This window comes from Ochotona princeps, chromosome 7 (genome assembly GCF_030435755.1).
Source record: "Ochotona princeps isolate mOchPri1 chromosome 7, mOchPri1.hap1, whole genome shotgun sequence".
NCBI lineage: Eukaryota > Metazoa > Chordata > Mammalia > Lagomorpha > Ochotonidae > Ochotona > Ochotona princeps.
The window spans coordinates 66915083-66941559 of NC_080838.1; the positions used below are offsets into that span (position 1 = coordinate 66915083).

General features: G+C 46.6%; 1 protein-coding gene across 1 annotated transcript in view; it reads right to left on the reverse strand.

Moving 5' to 3' along the window:
* FAM47E (family with sequence similarity 47 member E) overlaps positions 1–18916 on the reverse strand; it is a 39041-nt gene extending 20125 nt beyond the window's left edge. Inside the window, exons 1-3 of the mRNA XM_058666646.1 lie at positions 18752–18916; positions 15427–15501; positions 3476–3966 (exon numbers count right to left, since the gene is read on the reverse strand). Of these exons, the coding sequence (XP_058522629.1) occupies positions 3476–3966; positions 15427–15501; positions 18752–18916 (731 nt within the window). The remainder of the gene's footprint in view (positions 1–3475; positions 3967–15426; positions 15502–18751) is intronic.
* Positions 18917–26477: the final 7561 nt, after the last annotated feature.

The window sequence follows — 26477 nt, forward strand, 5'->3', positions numbered from 1 at the left end:
GAAACAGAACCAACCCAGCAATTGCAACCACCAGCTGATCTGGGCGGTGGACTGTGCCGGGCCCTGTACTTGCTAGTACATACAAGAATCTGGCCTGGGAAGACCTCAGACAAAGTTTCTTTGGGGATCTCCCCAATCGAAATGCTGGACTCAGAATCCTAACCAAGAAAAGACAGAGGACAGAACAGGTCAATCAACCATTTCAGCTATATGTTGGCAGTGAAATATGGGGCTAACGGAGACTCTATGATGGACTATGTCAATCAGTGCATTCTTCAACGACCTCGTTGTGCTTGGAGTGGCGAGATTGGCAGCGATTCATAACTGGTCAACTATCAAAACCACTTGAGCAAGAACCTCAGAGCATGCCCCACATCCGGGACCTGGGGAGGGTGGGAAATTGGGTGGGCCTTCTCCCTTAATACCCCCCTTTAAACATGAAGGAAATAATATGGAAATAATAGTCTTACCCACCTCCCTATAGCCCTGGAACCTTTTTTTTACCCTAATTAACTATGTAAAGATTGTCAAAAATATAATAAAATAAAATCTAATCTACTGAAAAAAAAGAGAGAATTGGCAAGGAAGGGGATAAAGTTTTCACATTTCCCAATTTTCTTTATTCTAATTTATGCCCCAGCCCACTCTCACTGTCCTTCCTTGCACAGGCAAAACATCCTTGTGATGAATAGGAAATGTTGCCTTTATGTTATAGGGTGCAACCGGTTGATAGATAACGTCCATTTGCCGGGTTAATTGACAATATGGACAGCAGGAATCCGGCTCCTGAGGCTCTGCTCACCCAGCCACTCCGACCTCTTACTGTGCTACCTAGGGTAATTAACAACAGGGAAACTTTGGGCTCCAGCAGCTCCTTTCCTACCCTCTGCCACACAATTTATTTAATGTTTTGTACTTCACCAGAAACTTTGTGCTGCTTCACTCTCAAGGTGATTGGAGGATGAGAGCTTAAAAATCCAGCTGGGGCTGTGAGGGTGCAGTGGCTGCTGGAGTGTAGCCGGAGTTGCCTAACATCCTATACCTGTGTCTCTCCTGTACCCTGCAACAATTTGAAGGTGGCCATGAAATCACTGAAAAGTCATTTTGTGTGCATATGTTCCTAATTTACATCAAGGCAATTATTCTCTCTTATTTGCCAAACACTATATTTTAGGTACTTATCCATGAATCCTCATGCAAACAGAATTCACCACTGTGACAGAGGCAGATCATTTAAGAACACTGGGGTCTTTCCCTGAAACTGCTGCTTCCTCAAGGCTTGTTGCATCAAATTTAATCTTTTTTGCACCCAGAGACAAAAACATTTGGAAGCTTGATCTCTAGTGGGACCTAGACATTTATTACTTGCTCTGTGTGTGTGTGTGTGTGTGTGTGTATGTGTGTGTTATAAAGGCTAGCTCAGCTAGATTATGAAAACAGAAGTGAAACAACATGTCAACTAAAAACTATTCTCACTCATGCACAGCTAAATGACAGAAAGGTGTCGAAATCTAATCTTGAGACAGCTGACCCATTTGGCATGACCTATGAGTAAGTAACTGCCCGTATGACTCAGCAGTATCATCACAGAGTTGGTCTTTTGCTCATTTGCAACACGAACACCAAGTACTTCAGAAAGTTAAATCTTATATCTCACAGGTTTTCTTTTTTTTAATATTTATTTTATCTCTTTTCAACACTGAGTTACAGAGGCAGAGCTCTTCTGTCTGCTAGCTTTGTCCTCAAATGGCTGCAATAGCTGAGTATGAGCCAGGCTGAAGGAGCTGCATCCAGGTCTCCCACATGGGTGGCAGGGGCCCAAGGACTTGGACCATCTTCTGCTGCTTTCTCAGGCATATTAGCAGGGAGCTTGATCAAAAGAGGAGAAGCTGGGACTTAAACAGGAGTCCACAGGAGAGGCCACCAGATTGCAATGTGCATGTGTGTGTGGGGGAGGTTCAACCTGCAATGCCACAGTTGGCCCCTACGTAGCTTTCACTAAGCACAGTCAAAACAGCCCAGAATGGGGAAACGTGACAGAAGCAAGTGCACATCTTGTGGAACATTGAGCTGGCAACCACCGCACACAACAGCTAGCCCCCCTTCCTCACGTGGAACCAGTGTTCCAAGGGGGAATCAAGACAGCCAGTCGTAAGGGAGACCTCTGCTAATCTGCCTACCTCCCACGTTTCCTGACGTTCAGCAAAAATCTTGTTCGATCCAAAAAAGGAAGCTGAAAACATCTTTCTGAATGTCTACTGCACAGGCACTCGCACATGGTGGAGAAAGCCTTCCTTCTTAAGAGTGTAGTACCGGCGCTTGTGTCCTAAAGGATGGAAAACTTAGGTTTCTCACAAAGACCTGTGCACAAACGTTCCCAGCAACCTTGTAGGTGATGGGTAAAGGCTGTGAAACACTGGACCACCCCTGCCATGCAACAGCACTCAGTAATACAAACAAACCAAACACCTGGCACACACAACATGGATGGATTGCGGTGCCTCAGGATGAGTGAAAAACCATCAGTCTCAAAATGTCAGCCATCGTGCCATGCTAGTTCGCACGCTCTAAAGAACAAAACAAGAGAAACAGAATAGATGAGTTACAGTTAAGGGCTGGAGAAGGAGGAATAGTTTTGTATCTTGACCTATACGTATCCCAACATTCTATACACACACACACTCACGTACAGCAAGAACTAAGGAAACCCAAGGAAGGTCTACACTGGAAAGGCTCTGCACACACTGTGCCCAATCTCTCAGTTTGGTCATGAAATGTAGTGATGTGAGAGGGGCCGTGGGAGACAACTGACGGAACCTTAAGCAGGACCTCTGGACTAAGTTTGCAATTCCTTCCCCATCTACTGTTATTTCAAGTTGTACGTGAGGGTAAGAGTCTCAATGAATTCATAATCGCCAACATGTACAGTGTCTACTACTGATAGTGCCAAGTGCCTCCATGCTATCCCCATTCGTCCTCACGGCAACCCCATAATGGATGCTTCTCACTCTCCCCATATTAAAGTGCGCCCAGAAGCAGCCACTAACTTCAACTCAATTCCGGATTCTGGACTGTAGAATTCACACCAACAGGAACCACTGCCTCCCAGCCAGCTGGATCCCCGCTGGCTGGGAGGGTTGTTAAACTTCTGAACGACAGGGGGGGCATTGGTATCTGCTGTCCTCCCCCAGCCAGTGGGTGCCGCAGGTGTCTGACGGCGGGTGGACCCAGGGTACCTGGCGGAGGACTTGGCCGGCCGCTCACCTGTGGAACTGGGACCTTCCTATCTGTACCCCCGGGATGCTAGGAGCAAAGAGGATCAGTGATTACGGGACGCTCGCTGGGCTCCCCGTAGCCATTCCTGGTCATCTCCCCACCCGGACAACACTCTGCTTCCAGCTCCAGCAAAGCGCGAGATCCGGACGCCCCCGCGCGGCCCCGGTGTTGCGCCCCAGACCAGGCCCAGGGCGCTTACCCGGACCTGCAGCTCATGGCCCCCCCGCCGCCTGCGCTCCGCCGCGGAGTCACCGGCTCCCGGTGTTTGTGCCGCCTTGGCCCACCGCTCCCGTCGCTGGGAGACCGGTCGGCAGGGCGCGGCCCGGACTGGCCTCGTCCAGTCCCTGGGCAGCCCAGGCGCCCGCCCCGCACAGCTCGAGCCCCGCACAGCCCGAGCCCCGCAGCGCGGCGGGCCTGCCTGGGGAAAGGCAGAAGGCTCGGGTTGTAACCTGTGGCAAAGGAGGGTTCATCGTCGCCCACGCTAGCACTTGGGCTAAAGCCCAGCAGGCTTTGTGCTCCCCGTGACAGGTTCGCGAAGGAAGCAGAGGAAACAGAGGGAACGGAATCAAGGAGCCAGCACGGGCCACAGGTACCAGATAAAGCAAGAGTGTTGTCAGAGTCCCGGGGCAATCTCACGTGACCGAGCTTGAAGAGGATTCCAGCCTCATGATTTTGTGCTGAGTGAGGATTCTGATGTGAAGGATCAGAACGGAGAGTTGAGAATCACTGTCGAGCTGACTATTGAAGGCAAGTTAGGCCTCCATGACCAGCTGCTCAGTACGAGACATGCTGGTTTGTGATATGTTCTGATATGATCAAGTCAGAACCTAGTTTCTCACGTGGTTGCCTACGGGTATGGTCCCATTGTAGTCCATAGCTATCAATCTTTTCTTTTTCTTTCTTTCTTTTTTTAATTTCGTTTTATGACACAGTTTCATAGGCTCTGAGATTCCCCCAACCCCTCCAAAAAGCCCTCCCCCCATATTGAATTCCTCCATATTGTTACAGTAGTACAGTTCATATCCAGTCATGATTCCTTCATTGAGGGCATGGACCATGCAGAATCCAGCATTTTATTGTCCAGATAAATTCAACAGTTTCATTGGGAGACCATCCCTGGTCTGAAAGTAGAGCTGGCAGAATATCATCCCCTCCAATGAAAAGCCACGACACAACTTAAACAACAATTTACAACATCATGAAGTTAATTGACATGGTATTGAGAAATATGTTAGAAAATGCAAGTTCTTAACCACATCCTGTGACTACTTCATTGACATTTCAATTTCAGTTTGTATACAACCAGCTGCTATTCACCTTAAAATAGTTATATGGTACTAAAATTTGCAAAGTTCAGTAAAAATCACGCTTGAATACTATAAGCTGCTAAATATAAAAAATGAAAATAGACACAATCTTTTCATTTTCTTGAGGCAATGTCTTTGTTTAATCAGTGGATGACAGGCTCCCTACAAACGCCCGATTCCTTAAAGGCCCAGCGTGATGGCTCAATGGCTAAATCCTCATCTTGCAAGTGCCAGGATCTCATGTGAACATTGGTTCGTGTCCCAGCTGCTTCACTTCCCATCCAGCTCCCTGTCTGTGACCTGAGAAAGCAGTAATAGATGGCCCAAAGCCTTGGGATCCTCCACCTGTATGAGAGACCTAGAAGGAGATCATGACTTCTGCATTCAGATCAGCTCAGCTCTAGCCACTGCAGTCATCTGGGGAGTAAACCAGTGGATGGAAGGTATTTCTGTTTCTCCTTCTCTCTGTAAATCTGATCTGCCTTTCCAATAAAAATAAACACACACACATACACACATACTGGTTTTCTTATTCCCCCAGGAGCCTTTCCTAACTGCCTTTTAATCCTCCTAACTCCTCCCTAAATAGAAATAATAGGAAGAAATATTTAACCAAGGCACTGGATTTTACTCTCTTGGATTTTATTTCTAAAGTCAGTATAATCTTCTTAGTCCAAAATAATTCAACTTCTGGAAGAGTGTGTAAGAGGTTATAAGAGTCCTTCAAAAAATACTTGAGAAATAATTGTGTCTAGGGTTCCTTGTATAATGAATATTAATTTAAAATCATATCAATGGTCATTCATTAAGCTTTGTGAAGGTTGCCATTTTCATTGAACAAATAGAGACTTAAAATGTACTTGTTCATCAATTCTGGTGTTACTACAAACATAATTAAGTTTGTCTCAGGAAGGAACATACTTGATAATGCTTGAAGATCTTGGCAACTGTACATAGTGATGCTCAAGAAATATGTAAGTTTAACTGAATCTTTGTTTGCACAGGTTGTGATGCCAAAGAAGTGATTCAAATAAAATAATGATCTATCATTGGCTTACTAGGCTCATGTCTAATAACACCAGGAGATTAAGACAATTATCCAAGCTCATGAAAACAGTGACTGGAGTAATCCCATCATCACCCAGAAATTCACACTTTATTCATGCAGAAAAGTGTTGACTCATAAACTGATCCAGAAAGTCAATGTAATGCAGTAGCTAAGACCTCCTGCAGCTTAAGTCACAGCCTGCTTTTTAATAAGGCTGGGCAAGTCACTTACAGTTTAACCCCTCAGTGACTTCTTTTTTAAATAAAATAGACACACCATATATATTACGAAGCCAGGAGCCTGGAGCTTCTTCCAGGTCTCCCAAGTGAGTGAAGGGTTCCAAGGCTTTTGGCCATCCTCGACTGCTTTCCTAGGCCACAAGCAGGGAGCTGGATAGGAAGCAGGACTGCTGGGATTAGAACCTGCGCCCATATGGGATCCCGGTGCATGCAAGGTGAGGACTTTGTCCACTAGGCTACTCTGCTGGTCCCAATTTCCTTATTCTTTTTTTTTTTAAATATTCAGATTCTAATGAATTTTTTTTAAAGATTTTATTATTATTGGAAAGCCGGATATACAGAGAGGAGGAGAGACAGAGAGGAAGATCTTCCATCCGATGTTTCACTCCCCAAGTGAGCCGCAATGGGCCGGTGCATGCCGATCCTATGCTGGGAACCAGGAACCTCTTCCGGGTCTCCCACGCGGGTGCAGGGTCCCACAGCTTTGGGCCGTCCTCGACTGCTTTCCTAGGCCACAAACAGGGAGCTGGATGGGAAGTGGAGCTGCCGGGATTAGAACCGGTACCCATATGGGATCCGGGGTGTTCAAGGAGAGGACTTTAGCCACTAGGCCACGCCACTGGGCCCCCAATTTCCTTATTCTTTAGAGTTGTTGAAGGATTGTAGCTTCATCACATCTTCTATAGCTACTTACTTCTGATTAGGGGCATATGCCCTGCATGTAGGTTCAGGAATCTCTTCCTATCTCATCTAATGAGTCTGAAGAAATTCCAGTCAGCGTCAATGGCTGTTTCCCCTGTATTGTCATCACTGCTTTTGAGGAGCCACTGGCCTTTTTTTATTTTTTGAAGCAGCATCCGGAGTCCTTGACTGGTTCACAGAGCAGGCTGATCCATCCTCCATGTGCACCTGGGCATGATCCTCTCCCTTGCACAGAAGTCAGAATGGGAGGTGGCACAACATGAACCGTGTGCTCCAATGCCAAGACACACAGCCTGGTCTCTGGTCCCTGAGATCCTGTCACATCTGAGAGTTTCTTGGCAATGCCAAAGGTTGTAAATAGGGCCCAGCTTCAGGCCCCTGGCCTGGTGCAGTGGTGCACATGGGTGTCACCATCTAGAACCCATCAGAACCCTAGCCTGCCGCTCTAAGACAAGCGTAGTGGTGTGCTACAGGTGTGGCCTGGGGGCAGTCACATTTCAAATGCACTTTATCCATATGGTGCTAGTGACTACCATATTAGATGATGACACAAACATTAGGTACATATCATTCAAAGCCTATTAGCTAAGAAGTATCCTCTGGTTTTACAGCTTTGTTCTGTTTCTTACTCTGTTATTCACATAGGAGCAGCTTATATGGGTGCCAATTCAAGGTCTGGCTGTTTCATTTTTGATCCAGCACTCTGCTTTTGTGCCCGGCAGAATTGCAGAAGATGGCCCAAGTGTTTGGGTCCCTGCCACTGATGTGGGAGACCCCATGGAGGTTCTTGGCTTCAGTCTGCACTAGCCCTGTCCATTGTGGCCATTTGGGCAGTGAACCAGTACATAGAAGATCTCTCTCTCTCTTCTTCTCTCTGTAACTTTTTCAATAAATAAATAAATCTTTTTTAAAAAGAAGAAAAATAGTGTAGGAACGAAATAGAAGTATCAATAAGGAAATGAAAACACTGAAAAGAATAAAAAAAATACATGTTCAGAAATGGTCTGGAACTAAGAAGGCAGAAGAAAAAATTGGCAAACTTCAAGATAACACAATGGGAATGACCTGGCCTGGAGACAGAAATAGCCTGAGAACAGAACAGAGGCTGAAAGACCTATGGATTTCATTAATTAGACAAACATACACGTTGAGGAGGTTCTTGAAGGAGAAAGCAGCAGAAATGTTATTCAAATAAATAAGGTCTGATACTTCTTAAATTCTACAAGAGATATCATTAAAGACTCTCAATGAATTCCAAATAGGATGAACTCAGAGACCCACAAGCAAGCTGTCAAGAGACAAACACAAAGAGAACTTTAAAAACAGTAAATCAGCTTCACCATCTGTAATGAATACTCACTAAGATTGTCAGATTTCTCATCAGAAAGTTTGAAGCCAAAGGCTCCCAAAATGGCAAAAGTTTAAACTGAATTAAGACTTCTAAATCTAGCAAGTTTATCTTGCAAATATTAGACTGAAATAAAGACATTTCCAGATAAACAAAATCTGAGGTACTCCATTACCACTAGACCTGTTCTGCTAGAAATGCTAAAGGGAGTGATGCAATTTAAAATGAAGCAATCCCATTGAGTTAAAAAAGCCACATAAGAAATATGGGTTTGGGGCCCGGTGCTGTAGCCTAGCGACTGAAGTCCTCACCTTGCATGCGCCAGGATCCCATATGGGGGCCGGTACTAATCCTGGATCCGACTTCTCATCTATCTCCCTGCTTGTGGCCCAGGAAAGCAGTTGAGGATGGCTCAAAGCCTTGGGACCCTATATCCACAAGGGAAACCAGAAGACACTCCTGGCTCCTGGCTTCAGACCGGCGCAGCTCCAGCCATTGCAGTCACTAGGGGAATGAATCATCAGACAGAAGAACTTCCTCTCTGCTCTTCTTCTATCTGCATATCTACCTTTCCAATAAAAATAAGCAAATCTTAAAAAAAAAATACAAATGGGATAAAGGAACTAAATTCTCCAATCAAGACAGAGATTGACAGAATTGATACAAAAAAAGATCCAACTGTATGCAATTGTCAAGAGACTCACTTTAAATAAAAAATGCAAGCAAATTGAAAGTGAACAATGGAAAAGGATATTCCATGCAAATAAATAACCAAGAGAGCAGTGGTACACAATATGAAACAAAATGAACCAAGTCAAAAAATTTAGAAGACACAAAAAACATGAAATGTCAGCATAATGTTCAATGCACGAAGACATATAATGCTTATAAACATTTATAATCTACTGACAAATCATCAAAATATATAAAGCAAAAGCTCAGAGTTCTACAGCAGTGAGTGGAGATTTCATCACTTCCTTTCCATAATGGACAAGACAATCAAGAAGAACGTATATTAAGTAAACAGAAGACTTCAACAATTAGCCAACCAGGTCTAAAAGATACGCACAGAACACTGTACCCAACAATAGAATATACGTGTTTTTAAGTGTACAGGAGACAATTTCCAGGGTAGATCATATATTAAGCCACAAATTAAGTCTTTATGATGCAAAAGACATGAAGCACCTCTGATCATAAAAGTGTCAAGTTAGGAAACAATAAAAGAAAGAAAACTGGAAAATTCACAAATCTGTGGAAAATAAAAAAGACATGTCTTAAACCTGGAATAAAAACAACAACAACAACAACAAAACACAAGAGAAATGAGAAAATAACTGGAGACAAATTGGAATAAAGACACGAAAACCAAAGCTTACGGGACACAGCAAAAGCAATGCTAAAACTTACAGTAAATTCTTCTTTTTCTTTTTTTTATTGTATACATTTTATCTTTGGTACTTTTTACATACTTGATTAGGGTATGAAGGGGCAAAGACTTTAGGAAAGTGGATGAGACCATTGCTTTGATATTCTCTTTTTTTCCTTCCTGTATCTGGGGGAGGGGGGAGAGATAAGGGGAGAAGCCAGACCCAAACTCCCAACCATCCCAGGGTCCCCGATGTGGGGCATGCTCCTAGGGTCCTGCTCAAGTGGCATTGATAGCTCAACAGTTCTGTATTGCTGCCAATCTTGCCACTCCAAGCACGATGATATCTCTCCAGACTCCCTGGCTGACATAGTCCATCTTACAGACTCTGCTTGCCTAGATAATAGTTGATCAATTTATTCTGTCCTCTGTTATGGTACCAGGTGTCTTCTGCAGGCTCCAATGTGCTGCCATATTCTCCATGTGCACCTGGATATGTTGTCCACTGCTCCACCTAAGCCACTGAGGAGGTTCAGCTCTGACACATGCATTCTACAGTCAGACCATGGAATCAGTAATTTCCACCATGGTTGGAGTCCTGAGTCCAGCAATTCAGTTGGGGGGATTCCCAAAGAAACTTTGTCTGCGGTGATCCCAGATCTGATTCTTATGTGTGCATGCCAATACAGGGTCTGGCACAGTCCATAACCCAAATCGGCTTATGCGCACACTCTTAATTGCAATTGTTGGGTCAGTTCTCCAGCCCTGTCTTCTATGCAAACAAAAATGGGTGTTGCAGTCCAGCCTGATCCTGCCCACCGCACACTCAGCCCTCACACAAACCAGTGAAAGCTGTAACCTTGTCGGAGCAACCCGCATAACTCCCACCAGGCCCACCCCCTGCCTTGGTTCCCAAGCTTGCCAGCATGTACAGCAGACCAGTCCAGTCTGTCCTACATCCTATTCAGCTCTCATACGTGTTAATAGCCATTGAAGCCTAGTTAAAAATCCAATCAGCCCTACTATCCAGCCGACACACCTATCAGCAGGCTACTCTGTCTAGCCATGTCTGTCCCAGTCCTGGTTCTCATGCTTGCTAGCCAGAGTGGCAATCCAAGAAGGAGGTGCCCACTGTTTTTCTACTGGGCGCACTCCCACTCCTGAATCTTGCACTCCCCAGGTGGTGCTGCAGATTAACTTGACAGAATTGGCCCTAGTGCCAGCATCTGCCGGCTGCTGCTGCGACAGAGCCCAACCAACCCACACCTACTCTGGCTTGTGCAGGTACCAGTAGGTACAGTCCGCCAGCCTGGGTTGACCCCAATTAGCTCACATGCAGGCCTACAGGTGTTGTAGCCCTTCCTGGACTGGTCTGCCCCCATCCCAGCTCTCACACTCACCAATGGGATTAGTGTCCCAGCAGGGGATCTCCCTGCAGCCCCCTCTATCAAGTTCACTCACTGTCCTGTGGGGTCTCACATGTGCTGGTTGGGTGCTGCAGCCCAGTCTGGTATGACCTGTTTCACCTCAGCATTTGCCTGTGGGTGCTGTAGCCTTGCCTGGCATGGCCCACCCCCCGTTCCAGCTCACATTGGTTAGTACTACAGCCTAGCTAGTGCAGCCAGCCTCTAGCCCTGGCCCTAGTGTGAACTGGCTGGTATCGCAGCCTGACCTGGCATGACCCACACACCATTCTGGCTCTCAGATTTGCCAGCAGGTGATATGAACTGGCCCTGCTTGGTTTGTCCCCAACCTGAGCCAAAGGTAAGCCAAGGGGTACCATTACCTGAACTGGTCTGGGCTTCTCTTTCTTGGTTCTTGCATTCACCTGCAGGGACTGTGTCCCAACAAAGGAGTTGCCAAGCTCTTCTATGAGAATACCTCCCAATGCCAGATCTAATGAACACCGGTGGGTCTATGGGACAGCCCCACTTAGTCTACCTCTTGTCTTAACAGGAATAGTGGCCTGTCCTGACCAGCTCTCACCCATTCTGGTTCTTACCCCAGCCAAGCCTGTCCATACCCAGACACAGCTCACACATGGCTTAGCAGGGGCAGACACATAGCCCAACCCATCCTACACCTACCCTGGTTCTCATGAGCTCCAGTGGATGCTGGAGTCTAGCCCAGCCTTGCATGCCCCAGACCCAGTTCACACCCATGCCTAGGGAGACTGCATCTATATCCAGACCAAACCATATCCCCCACTCTGGCTTCCACACTCACTAGTAGGATCCACAATTCAGCCAGGGTGTCCCTTTAGCCCCCCCAACCAGGCCTGATCCCAGCCACAGATCTTGCACATGCCAGTAGTTACTCTGACCCGGTTCAGCATAGCCCCTCTCCTGACTTAGCCTTTGCCTTTGGATGCTGCAGCCTGGCCTAGTCCAGCCAGCCCCCCATCCCAACTCTCGCAGACTGGTGCTGGAATCTAGCCTTGCTCAGTCTGCTCTTATCCCTGGCTCTTGCAAACCAGTACGTGTGGCAACCTACCCTGGCATGACCTGCATTCCATCCTGGTTTTTGCACTTGCCAGTGGGCGTGGTTTGCTTGGCTCTGCCCAGTGTTGCCCCCTCCAAAGCCAACTCACACACTTACCAATGGATGGAGCTACCTTACCCAGTATGCCCAACAACTAGGCCTGAACAACATGCTCATCAGTGGGAGTTATGACCCACTAGAGGAATTTCTCAGGTTCCCTCACTTAGACCCACTCCCAGACCCAGATCTCGCAGATGCCAGCAGGTGCTTGGCTCTTTCCCAACATGGTTTGCCCCATCCATCCGGGCATTTGTACGAGCTGGTGCAATCCAACCAGCCCCACATCCTGTTTTTGGGGTGCTGATGCAGGTGCTGCAGCCTTGACCTGCCCCACTTGTTCCCAGCTCCAGCACCTGTGAGCATCACTGAGTTCCATGGTCTCGCCTTTATCAGCCCATCACCATCCCAACTCTTAAGCTAACCAGTAGGACTTATAGTTCCATAGAGTTGGGCACACAAATCCCCCACAGAATCTATCCCTGGACCTGGTTGTCTTGCATGCTGGTTGGTGTCATGGCCCATTCTAATATGACCCATCCCCTGATCCAACACTCACTGTTAGATATTGGGATTTAGCCTTGCCAGACAAGTCCCCAGCCATAGCTTGCATATGCGCTGGTGTTTGGTGGTTAGCTGTGTTCCATGCTAACAAGCCCAGGATTTCCATGTGGGCTGGTGCATCAGTCTGACCCAAAAAGATCTTCAGGTCTCTCCCCTCCAAACCACCAGGTCTCAGTCCCCTCACTTACCTGCAAGTACAGTGGCCCTGTCATTGGGTGTCCCACAGTATTCATTCCTCACCTACATGTACAGTGGCCTTATCAGTGGATGTCCCTAGGCAGTAATTCCATACCCTCAAGACCCCGGAGCCCAGCACTGGTTGGTGCTGTGGCCTCCCACAAGCCCAAAACCCTACCCCCGCCTAGCAGCGGTAGATGGGGAACTAGGATCCCCAGCAGGAAACCTGGGCTGGCAGGGGTAGCCCCAGCCACAGCCGCATGACTATGGGACACAGACATCCATGCCGCTGCTCAGACTTACCTCTTACAGTAAGATTTTACATTTAAAAATAAGAAAGATCTTTGTTACATTTAAAAACAAGAAAGATCTCAACAGTTTAACTTTACAATTTAAGAAACTAAATATATGTATATTAAGAAATATATATTAATATACATATTGATACATATATATAAACCAAAGTTAAAACTAGCTAAGGAAGAAAATAGTAAAGATTAAAGAAGAGATAGATGAAATAGAAGAGAGATAGATTAAAATTTTTAAAGAGTATAAGTAGGTCCTTCAAAAAGGTCAACACAATTGACAAAACTTTTGTTGGGTGGACAATAGATTTAAAAAGAGTACTCATACTAGTAACGTCAGATAGGAACAAAAAGAAATGATTGTTGTATTAGATCTTCATCACAACAACAAAATATTTGAAAAAAAATAACTTGAAGACAAAGGATGTGTTTAACTTACAGGTCAGAGATTTGTTTCCGAGCTTGGTTGGCTTTGTTGGTTTCATCTCTCAGCAAGATGGCCATGGAGGGGCGCTGAGCATGTGTGGAGGGAGGATTACACGACCAGCCAGGAAGTAGAGAAGTCAGCCCATCTCACAGTGTTAAGTCAACCCTCTTGCATGTGCTGTCTGTCTTCTGAGGGCATGGTCCCAATAATGTAAGGACCGCTCACTCGGTCCACCTACCAAACATCATACTCTGGTTACATTTTTACCCTCTTAGTTCCATTAACCTTGACCTTGGGATTGAAACATTTTTGTGAGCTCAGGTGTCAAAGTATGTTCAAATCATAGCAAGTACCAATTCCACAGAAATAAAAAGGATTACAAGAGCCTGGTATGAGCAGTGTAATGCAATAAATACAACAATAGGAGGAAGGGGCAAAAGTCACATGATCATCTCAACTGAAACAGACACATTGCACAAAACTCACCACCTTTCCGTGACAAAAAAAAAAAAAAAAAATTCAACAAACCAGAGATAGAAGGAAATTACCCTGACACAGTAAAAGTGGAATGTGAAATACTCAACAGTGAGTATTTCAGTGAGAGGACCTAGTCTTCCCTAGTCCCTGGAGACTGAATCAATCTTGGAGATACTGGCCTCACCCAAGATCATCTGGAGACACTCAGGCCAACTTGGGTCAGCTCTGATACAAAGAATATTTAGAGTCTTAAGAGACAGAGACCCAATATTTACATGGCTTCTTTAGAACTTTCCATGGCTTCCCTGATACATAGAATAAATCCAAACTCCTCAGGCTGGCATTCAAAGCCCTGCAGTCCGGTCTTTCATGTATTTTGCATTACTTACTACCCTTTCTTCTCTCTAGTCATATTACTCCACTTTGTCCTCATTCTTTCCAAGTAATTGTCTTGTTAATTCTGTTTATGTTGACAACAAGGTCTTTGATTATGAATCTCCACTGCTGTCTTTGGAGTTCCAACTCTTCCCTAGTTAGAAGGAATATACTCCACTTTTGTCTCAAATATAGCTCTCTCCTTAGTCTGCCATCCATTAAATATCAAACATTTAGCATTTTTAGTGAACACTAGAAATGCTTCTTTGGTGATTTGATATTATTCTTTCCCCTGTAAAGTAACAGTTGCTCATTTTGAGAGAAGGGTTGGATATAGCTCTAAGAATTGAGTCTGGTGAGTAGAAACCAGCCACACCAATTCTATTCCAGAAGCATGGACAGCCACCCAGACCTTGCCAATCAGTGCATAGAATCCCTGAGGGATCTGGTTCAGATGGGTCCAGTGCCAAATATAAATTCAATAAATTGGGGTAAAGTTCAGGTTCAGTGGGTACTGGGCAAGGGAACAGGCAACAGCACCTTTTCCATACTTTCCATAGTATTTGCCAACATAATTTATGATGAATCCTTTTAATCACCAAACATATTTGAGATGGTTGACTTGACCATTGAATTTAAGGCATCGGAAAAGCAAGGAAGTGCCACCATTTCCAGTTTTTACCATGCGTCATAATGTGTTCGGGATATTAGACAAAATACCATAAACTGGAGGTCTTATAAACAACACAAATCTCTCACTGTTCAGAAGACTTGGAAGTCCAAGATCAAGGTAGATTTCTCCTCTGATTGGTCCCTGTCTTCTAGCCATATGGGCACTTTGTGTTGTGTGTTTCTGTGGTGGAAAAACAAGAGGTCTCTCTTAGGTCTCTATAACGATGCTAATTGTGTTCATAAGGGCTCCTCCTCTATGACCTTAGCACTTCCCAAAGGCCCTGCCTCCTAATCCCATTGCCTTTGGATTATAGCACATGACTTGGGTGGAGGACGCAGGCATTCAGACCTTTCTGAACCTGCAAGCAGCTCTATGATGACTTTATGTTTAATTTCTTTTTTTTTTTTTTTTTTTTTTAAAGATTTATTCCATTTTTATTACAAAGTCAGATATACTGAGCGGAGGAGAGACAGAGAGGAAGTGGAGCTGCCGGGATTAGAACCAGCGGCCATATGGGATCAAGGCGAGGACCTTAGCCACTAGGCCACGCTGCCGAGCCCAGACTTTATGTTTAATTTCTATGGACTTGGAGGACACATACCAAATTGGTCATGGATTCCAACCCCTGGAGTTGCCAGTAGAAGAAGTGGCCATTACCCTCTGATATACTGCCAATCTATGGACCAGGACAGCGCAGACATCTTGACGGACTAAATTTAGCCCTGAGTCCTTCAGACCCTCAATGTTTTCTTACCATCTGTAACCAACTTTTCATGAATGTGCACTCAACCAAGCTGCTGCAATTTCTAACTTATGTTTTTCACACACTGCCTTTGATACTCTCACTACACGACATAACTATAATATGAAAAAGTTCCAGACTTGGTCAAAGACCAAAGACATTGTGATTACTAAGAAGTGAATGAACCTAGATGAATCAGTTAAAGTCTGTTTCCATTACTTCCCTTTAAAATCTTGTGATAATTATCAAGTGACTTAGACCTGAGCAGCAGGCCTAACAGGATTCCGTTGCTTTGGGGCAACTAATTAAGCCACTCTTTAATCTACCCCAAGCCACCTCAGATACGTACAGATTTTAAAGTGGTTATCCCACTGTTTGGCTGTCAGCACTTATACAAGGAAGAGTGGGAAAAGCATGGCAGTGGCACAGAATTGCCTGGCTGGGACTCCTGCCTCTACCACCCAGCAGGTGTTCACCTGGAGAAAGTGAGCTAACCTCGCTGTGCTTTACTGTCTTCATCCGTGAAGACAACAGGGGCTGGTGTTTGGCACAGCTGTGGAAACACCACTCGGGACAGGAGCATCCCATATCAGTGTGGCTGGGTTTCAGTCCTGCCTCTATTGATTCTGGCTTTCTGTTCATGTGCACCCTGGAAGGCAGCAGCAATTGTTCAAGTAGTTGAGTCCCTGCAACTCACATGAAAATTCAAATAAGGGGCTGGCGGCGTGGCCTAGCAGCTAAAGTCCTCGCCTTGAAAGCGCCGGGATCCCATATGGGCACCGGTTCTAATCCTGGCAGCTCCACTTCCCATCCAGCTCCCTGCTTGTGGCCTGGGAAAGCAGTCGAGGACGGCCCAAAGCTGTGGGACCCTGCACCCACGTGGGAGACCCGGAAGAGGTTCCTGGTTCCCAGCTTCGGATCGGCGCGCACCGGCCCGTTGCGGCTCACTTGGGGAGTGAATCCTCGGATGGAAGATCTTCTTCTCTGTCTCTCCTCCTCTCTGTATATCCGGCTTTCCAATAATAAAATCTTAAAAAAAAAAAAAAAAGAAAATTCAAATAAGTTCCTGGGCTCTCATTTTAGCCTGGACCCACAGTGGCTATTGTCAGCACTGGAGACTAAACTAGTGAATGGGAGAACTCTACCTATCTGCCTACCTGGAAGATGACCCAAGTGCTTGGGCCCCTGCATGCCAGTGGGAGGTCCAGAAAAGCTCCTGTCTCCTGGCTTTGTTCTAGCCAAGCCCTGGCCCTTGTGGCTATTCGGGGATTAAAAGTGGGAGTGGAAGACCTTTCTCATTTCCTCTCTAATTTTGCTTTTCAAATAAATGAAACCTTTTTTTTTTAAATTTCAACTTTATTTTGCCTCCATCTTGAATATATACATAATTTCTCATGGCTGGCATATTCCCATGGAAAAGCCAGTTGAGTAAATTTATTCATCTTTAGAGAACCTCTCTGCTGGTTACGTAGGTTGACATGATCCCAAGCAAGTTAGTTAATCTCTCTGATATTTCCTTACTTTTAAGAAAATGCAGGCTTTTCAAACTGGGTACAGGTATATATAACTGGATCCTTGAGGGGAGGGAAACTCCACCCGGACCATCCTGGAAGTTAGGTTTTTTGACCTACACGGGTGGGCTGGGATAGGCTGCAACACCCACCAACAGGAGCTGGAACAGGGAGCAGACTAGACTAGGCCAGGCTGTGCAGCAAGACTGTAGACTTTGCGGTGAGGTGAGTCATGCCAGCCTGGGCCCAGCAGGGGTGGGTATGTGAGTCCCAGGGACAGGGGATCTGACCAGGCTTGGGTAGCTTGGCTCAGGTCATGGAGCCCACCTGCCTGATGAGTGATGGGTTCCTGAGCCCAGGGGACAGGGGAACTGGTGGGGTATGGGTGTCGACTGGCCCAGATCCTGGGGCCTGCCTTCTAGGTGGGTGTTGGTTTCATGAACCCCAGGGGTGGGGGATCTGGCGAGGCTTGGGACACATAGTCCAGGTACTAGGAGTTGCTTGTAAGAACATGCCCTACTTAATGAAAAAGGTGGATCAGTGGACACAGGCCCTATTGTAAAAGGAGAATATGGCAACACATTTGTACTGTAACAGAAGAACAGAACTAACTGGACAACTACCCCAAACAAATAATGACAACAAAAAATCTCAGTGAATGGAGCCAATGAACATTGGGAGGGTGACATCATCCTTGGATCAGAAATCGCCAGCATTTCAGAACTATCCAAGCCACTTGGACAGAACCCTCGGAATATGTACACATTGAGACTCTAGGTTGATATGAGGTGGCTGTTCCTCATCCCTGGGTACTGGAACATCATAAGTGGCTTCCCCCTTTGTCTCTCCCCTTCTCCCAGGAACAATAAGAAGAAATAGCAAATTTGGGAAGCAATGTGTTCACCCAATTTTCCCTAAACCTCGATCCTTCCCGGCCTGATCAACCATGTAATCATTAAAAACAAACACACACACATTTATTTGAAAGGAAAAAAAAAAAGAAAATGAAGAATAGAATAATAATCCTGCCTCTGAGGTTGCTGTAAAGGAAGTAAAATACAGAAATTGCCTCCCTCTGGCCCTGAACTATAGTACAGGCTTCTCCTACCCTCTTCTCACCCCCACATCAATCTCAGCAAGGAGAGATAGCTGTGAGTTATATTTATAAATATTTCCAGGGGTTGGCATTGTGGCAAAGTTGGTAAAGCACATCACCATGTGGGTGCTGGTTCATGTCCCAGGTGCTCCACTTCTGATCCTGCTCCCTGCTACTGGCCTAGAAAATGCAGTGAAGAGTAACCCAAGTGCTTGGTCCTCCATCCTCCATGTGGGAAAACAGGATGAAGCTGCAAGCTTCCTGTTTGGTAGGACTCAGCTCTGACCACTGTGGTTATCTCTTTCTGCAACTCTGCCTTCTCAGTTAATTACTTAATCTTTAACAAAAAGAAAAAGATAAAGAAAGGAAGGAAGAAAGATCAAGTGTGCCTATTTTAAAAATCGGAAATTGATTGCTCTGGGAAGTTCAAGATTAAGCTGTCAGCAGATCCAGTGTCTGCTGAGGACCACTCTCCAGTTCACAGGTGGACCATCTAGCTGGACTTTCACACATGGTGGAGGTGAGGGGTCTGGGGCTTCTCATAATGGGACCCTCATCTTGGTCATGAAGACCTCACCATCCTGACTCCGTCACCTCCCACGGCTGCCTTCCATAACACCATCAGGCTTTTAGCAGATCGTGAAATGGCAATCACGGCACTGTTCTGTTCTGAATACTCCAGGATAACACTAACACTACCTGAGAACTTCCACGGTGCTTTGTATCCCTCATCTCTTTTCATCCTTCAACAGCTCTCCACGGTGAAAACTATTTTTTCCCATCGTGAAGATGAAGAAACCAAGACACAGAGGATAAGCAATTTGCCTAAGGACACACAGCTACCAGGTAATGGGGCTAGGATTCAAGCACAAATGGCGCAGCCAGACAAGGACCTCCCTGCCTATAGCAGATGAGCCCTGTCTTCACGGTTCCTGAAGGCTCTCTTGTTCACTTTTCTCTACGGAGTGCCTGCCCCCAGCCCAGTTCTTCGTTGGCAGTTCCCTGAGTGGAGTGAACTTCTTAACTAACTGGTGTGCCCTATCTTCCCATCACAAACCTATCCACCAAGAGCAGGACCCCTCCCCACCCCGCATCCCAACTTCAGCAGGTCAGAGTGCACTCCACAGGTCAAGGCCGTCCACTCACATCCCATCCATCCATTCTCTCACGTCTGTCAGAATTGCTCTGCACAGGGGAAGGAGGCAGATGCTAGAGAAGCTGGGAAGTAAGGATAGGTCATAGGGCAGTCAGACATCCTCGTTCTTCATTTGGATCAGTCAGATCAATGAATGAAACTGGCAATCAACATTTTTGGAGCAGCTACCATGAACAACGACCTACCTATTGTAAACCTTGCTCTCACAGGGTTTACACAAAAGCACTCTTTTGGAATTTTGTTTAGATTATTTTTATTGAACAGGCAGATTTTACAGAGGAAGAGAGATTTTCCATCTGCTGGCTCACGCCCGAAGCGGCCGCAACAGACGGAGCTGAGCCAATCCAAAGCCAGGAGCCAGGAGTTTTTTCCAGGTTCCCATGCAGGTGCAGGGTCCCAAGGCCTTGTGCCATCCTCCACTGCCCTTCTAGGCCACAACTAGGGAGCCAGATGAGAAGTGGGGCAGCCAGGACATGAACCAGTGCCCACATGGGATCCAGGTATTTGCAAGGTGAGTATTTAGCCACTAGCCCATTGCACTGGGCCCCTTCTGGTAGGATATTTTTCCTACAATTGCTCCTGCATGTATGACTGTTTCTTCTCTTTTATTAAAATTACTAACTTACTTATTTGAGAACAGAGCTCCCGTCCACTGGTTTCACTTCCCAAATGCCCGTTATGGCCAAAAACTAGGCCAGGCCAACGCCTGGAGGCAGGAATTCAAACCGTGTTGCCCATGTGGGCGTCAGCGACTCAGGACTTGAGTCATTGTCCGCTGTCTCTTAAGTCATGTATTAGCTGGAAGCTGAGACTGGAAGTGGGTCTCAAACTCGAGCATTGTGATACAAGATGTGGGCCTCCCAGGTCTTACCTTAATCACCATGACAAATGCCCTGTTAAGGGAATTGGTTTTACAATGTCCTTTGTGGGAATTTTAACAAATCTCTTAGTTAAGATAAATTTGGGAGCTGGCGCAATGGCTCAATGGCTAAATCCTTATCTTGAACACACTGGGATCCCAGATGGGTGCCCATTTGTGTCTTTGATGCACTACTTCCCATCCAGCTCCCTGCTAATGGCCTGGGAAAGCAGCAGAGGATGGCCCAAAGCCTTGGGACCCTGGATTGGCTCAGTTCAGGCTGTTGCAGCCATTTGGAGAGTAAACCAGCAGAAGGAAGGTCTATCTGTCTCTCCTTCTCTCTGTAAATCTGCCTTTCCAATAAAATAAGTATATCTTTAAAAAAAAAAATAGATACATTTGGGAAAAGTCAAGAAAAAGGGATCCAATGCTGATAATAATAAGACCATTAGTTGTTCTTCTGTTACTGCCTACGATTACTATTTTATTTTTTATTTTATTATTTTTAATGAAGATTAGTTTGTTCTCCCCTCCCCCACTGCACTCTGAATTTACTTGCATTAGGGACCATCCCTCACCTGTAATTATATATTTTTGTTATCGCTGCCATTCCTTTATTACAAATAGGATGGTTTATTTCTAAATACACTTGACTTGTTGGCAAGGACCTCAGCTTTGTTCAGAGAATTTCTGTAGTTGGCGTTGTAGTTGCACCCATCTTCTAAGTCTTATTTAGATTAGTTAACTCATTATCTACTGGCAGCTATGCCTGCTTTTTTGAAAAAGGACATGATTTACAGCTGAATGTTGTCAAAGCCAAGTAGGCAGGCAGAGGCAGGCAGGGGCAGGCGGATTCCCAGCCCGGCTTCCCTGCCGTGCGTGACCTGCTGTGTCTGTTTCGGACTTTCTCCCAAGTTCACCTCCTGGGCCTTGCCTTGGATTTCATTCATGCCTCCAACACTGCTTAATGCATGCAGGGGGCAGAATGCTAGCTTGGAACACACGGCTCTGTGACGTGCTGCGGGGTGGCAGGCTGGGCAAACCAAAAGGTGATGGCCAGAGATGAGGCAAAGGGATGGTCAACGGCAAGGTTAAGCGCAAGGTTAAGGGCAAGTCCAGAAACAATAGCAATGGCAGCTGCTCATTCTCCCTCTCTGCCTTGACTTAGAGGGCTTACTCTTAGTTATAAATCCTTTCAGAACCCTCTTAAGGTATCTGTCCATCTTTAAAACGCCTCTCATTCCTTTTGTAACCCAGGAATGGCTCTCCCTAGGCCCTGAGAGCTGGAACCGCAGTAGCAGCTGTCTAGTAGGACAGACAGCTCTCCCTCCCTAGTAAACAAGATACCTTGGCAGGTGCATACCTCCAAATTACAAACCAAATTCTTTCCCTAAGAACTTCCAATTTCCTGTGGGACAAAGGCAGTTACCTAACACCGATAGCCAGCCCAATTACCAAGAAATTTAGGATGAACTTTACACCACACACACGCGCGCACGCAGTGCCCTGGAGTCTTCTGCTTGGAGAGAATGTTTGCAATGGCTTGAGTCTGTCTGCAGACAGAAAACACCTCTGTTCCTGCAGTCTGTTTAGCAGATTTTCAGAGATAGGCAGCACATTCAGAAAATGTGGTTCAGGGTTTGTCTGTCTTTTCTTTTTAGAACTTGATCACAGACTTGTTTCTCTTCCCCCTTGGTGGTGAGGTTTCCTGAGTCGACAGGTGGCTTTGTTGTAGCTACATTTCCCTGACATCACAGACTGTGGGAAGACGGAACATGACTGAGTCTCCCACCCACAGGGGCAGGGCCTATTGCCCAAAGATCAAGCCTGAATGTTCCAGGACCTATGAATCATGTCTAGAGACAACAAGAATGGAATGCAGGCCTGGGACCCTGAACTTGTATGCAGGAGGCCGAGGTCATGTTTTTTTGAAGTTCAAGTGCCCTGGGAGCATTTGGGAGCCAGCTGTCAGGTACAGAGGAAAAATGTGAGCCCACTGAAAGAGGGCTATGAGTGTAGGACTGTGACGCAGTGGGGAGGGATGAGGGCTGGCCTGCACAGTTTCCCATATATTACTATGCCTGTGGGTCATAGGCTGTTCCTGTTCAACTGTAAATTTTGGTGCAGTTGGATCCGGCAGGGGCTAAGCCTCTCTATTGTTAACAAGCTCCAAGTGGTTTTAATGCCTTGCCTCTTGGACACAGTGTTGAAGTAGCAAGGGGTGAGGGGAAGAGAGTGGTGGGCATAGCAGGGAAGAAATGAAGTAGGAAGCAGGCTCATCCCCCCCCAAAATAGGGTGGGGTAAGCAGCTGGAGAGGAGGGGGGGGTAAACAACATAACCCCAGGGCAAGGAGAAGCCATTGCCCTGTGCTCCTAGGGGCCTACAGCTGTTGGGATATTTCCCGCTCAGACCCTGCACGGGTAACACCAATTCCAGATTATACAGCATTTTGATCTCTTCTAACAGTATCCAGCCTGTTTTTGTTGTTGTTTCTATCAACTCTCCTCCAAGTTAGATTTTGGGCCAAGTGAGTCCAGATAAGGGCCAGGTTGCCAGGCACTAACATGCAAATTATCCCAAATTCATTGTAGATGTAGTTACAGGAGATAATTTTGTCCACCAGAGGCTTTCTCAGGCCAACCATACTATACCTGCTTGGCTCAGTCACTTGGAGGTTACCAGTGAGAACGCCAAACCATATTGGGTTAGAACACAGCGTTTCCAAAGAGGATGGCTTGCATTAAGACCTGTAGCTTTTCTGCTTTGTTGGGTGAGCATGTGACTGCAGTCCCAGAGCCAGCCCAGACAAGAGGAAAGACAGAAGCTCCTAGGTCCCAGCTTGCGCAACCCTGCTTCTTAGGTTACAGAAAATGCACAGGCACAGGTATTCCCTGCGCACCAGCTCCTGTCCCAGCTGCTCAGCTTCTGATTCAGCTCCCTGCAATGTGCCCGGGAAGGCAGCGGATGATGGCCCAGGTGCTTGGGCCCCTACAGCCAACGTGGCAGACCCAGCTGGGGTTCCAGGCTCTGAGCTTGAGCCTGGCCTGACCCTAGCTGTTGTGGCCCTTTGGGGGAATGAACTAGAAGATGGAGGTACTGTCCTTCCCTCTTAACTGGGTCACTCTGTGTTTGTCTGATTGGCTGTCCCTATCTCTCTCAGTGTCTCTTAAAACACAGAAGAGTGCACAGTGACTACAGGTGCGATGATTCACTTGTTGAGGTCAATGTTCAAAATTTAAAATAGACCCAAAGAACCCTTCTGTTCCTTTGTGCTTGCCCTGGCTCACATGATGAAAAATGAAATTCTTTTTCTTCCTGAGTCCTGAATGACTATGACATTTTTAAAAAGATTTATTTATATTTATTGGAAAGTCAGATACACAGAGAGGAGGAGAGACAGTCCGATGATTCACTCCCCAAGTGATCACGCCGGCCGGTGCTGTGCCGATCCAAAGCCAGGAGCCAGGAGCTCTTCGGGGTCTCCCACGTGGGTGCTGGGTCCCAAGGCTTTGGACCATCCTCGACTGCTTTCGCAGGCCTCAAGCAGGGAGCTGGATTGGAAGTAGGGCTGCCAGGATTAGAACCGGCACCCATATGGGATCCTGGCACATTCAAGGTTAGGACTTTAGCTGCTAGGCTATGGCGTTGGGCCCAACTATATATTTTTTTTAATAATTTTTTTAAAGACAGTGAGCAAGTTAGAGACAGAGTTTGCCTCTTCTGGCTCATGCCCTGCCAAAGCTGCGAGTGAGGAATTGAATCCAAGGCTCCCATGTCTGGTGGTAGGAACTCAGTCTCCTGAGCCATCAACACTGCCTCTCAGGGTCTGCAGCAGCAGGAAGCTGGAGTCAGGAGTTGGGGCCAGGTGGTGACCTAAGGCCAGCCTCGTGGGACATGGACTGCTTATAAGGCATCTTCACCAGGGTTAGGCTTAGGATTGACCTTGTCATCTTAACAGGTGAACAGGCACCGACAATCATTCCTTCCATGGCAGACTTGCTCCTCTTAGATAAAGCACTCACATTTTTCAGAGAGAGAATGAACCAGGAAACCTCCCTGTCAGGGCATCTGCTTCCACACACAGGTGCAGTAACCCTTCCCATGTCTCTGACTCTCCAGCTGGTGGTAAAGGTCATTAGCCCGTACAATGCCCGGCACGGCCACTCCCTCTACACAGAGGGTGGAGTCTTATCTGTAGGATCAGCTAATTCTATGGTAATTAAATTAACCATGAGTGCCCAGCGCAGTAGCCTAGCAGTTGAAGTCCTTGCCTCTTATGCTCCTGGATCCCATATGGGTGTCAGTTCTGATCCCCGCAGCCTCGCTTCCTATCCAGCTCCCTGCTTGTGGCCTGGGAAAGCAGTTGAGGATGGCCCAAAGCCTTGGGACCCTGTACCTGTGTGGGAGACTTAGAAGAAGCTCCTGGCTCCTGAGTTCAGGTTGGCTCAGCTCCAGCAGTTGTGGCTGCTTGGGGAATGAACCAACGGATGGAAGAGCTTCCTCTGTTTCTCCTCCTCTCTGTTTATCTGTCTTTCCAATAAAAAGAAATGAACATTAAAAAAAACATGAAAGTTGTGTGTTTGTGTGTGTATGTGTGTAAGGGGAGGGGTGGCACATCCATGATTGGAAGGAAAGAATGATTTCCAACAGGCACGGAGATGCTGAGAACAGAGTTTTGGGCCCAGCGCTATGGCTCCGTGGCTAAATACTCATCTTGCATGCACCAGTTTGTGTCCCAGCTGCTCCACTTTCCATCCAGCTCCCTGCTTGTAGCCTGGGAAAGTAGTAGAAGATGGCCAATAGCTTTGGGACCCTGTACCCATGTAGAAAACCCTGGCTCCTAGCTTTGGATCAACTCAGTTCTGGCTGTGGCCACTTGGGGAGTGAACCAGTGAACAAAAGATCTCTGTCTCTCCTTCTCTGTAAATCTCCCTTGTCAATAAAGACAACAACAACAACAACAACAACAAAAGAACAAAAAAGTAAAAGCAGAGTTTTGTGGCTTTGGATTCCCTTACAGAAGCTTTCCTAAAATAAAGGAGATATAACTGAACAGAAGACAACAGGTCCTGTGCTAGCCTCAATAACACAGAAATCACGGTGGGACCATAGACTGCTATTTTGAGCACATGCATATTTCAAAAAGACACGTTCATTTTCTATAATCAGATCCTTTTTATCCTTAGTGTGCAGTCCATTTTTTTTTAAAGCTAGTCTTGGGCCCGGCACAGTAGCCTAGCAGCTAAAGTTCTTGCCTTGCATGCACTGGGATCCCATATTGGTGCCAGTTCTAATTCCAGCTATCCTAGCTACCCTGCTTCCCATCCAGCTCCCTGCCTGTGACCTGGGAAAGTAGTTGAAGATGGCCCAAAACCTTGGGACTATGTACCTGTGTGGGAGACCTGGAAGAGTCTCCAGGCTCCTGGCTTCAGAATGGCATAGCTCTAGCCATTGTGGCCACTTGGGGAGTGAATCAATGGATAGAGGATTTTTCTCTCTGTCTCTCCTCTCTCTGTATATCTAACTTTACAATTAAAGTAAATAAATCTTAAAAAAAAAAAAAAAAGCTTGTCTGGTCACCAGTGCTATGAGGAACCAAGAAAGAGGTTTTGTTTGGGTTGACCTGATTCTTAAAGGGGAAGCTGCCCACCAAATGGCTGACCTCAAGGGGAAACGAAGGTGTGTTAAGGGCCGCTGAGCTGCAAGTGCTTCCCAGCTGGGAAACGGCCTCACTCTGACCCGATCATCATGCAGTCCGGCTCCGTCTCTCCATGCCCAAGGCCTATTACTCCACTACTGGTGCAGGGGCAAGCAGTCATGCCAGTGAACTATGGGATTAGTAGCGCAGGGCTGCAGGGGGCAGAGAACTGCAGCAGCCTCGAGCCAGCAGCTTTTAGTGTCAGGGCTGGGGGTAGGATTTCCATCCAAACAAGAACCGTCTGAAAGGGCCACACCTTCAGGCAGCCAAGCTTCCCATGCTTTCTAGCTGGGGGAAGGAAATGGCACCCCAGACTGCAGCAGGACCCCAACCTAGGCCCAGGCTGTGCAAGCAAGGGTCAGTGAACCAGCATGTTCACTGACGCACACTGGGGCACAGAGCCAAGGCTGACAACTAGAGTCTAAAACAGAGCTGGTGACGTAACAGGCATTAACATGGCAGGCTGCTGTGGGGCACCTGGGGGATGGGGGCTGCCCAGAGAGCTTGGATCATTCTGGAACACACCAGGTTCCAGTGCCACACAGGACTAGCTCCCTGGGGCTTTTGCTCAATGGGCTGAGGCTGAGTG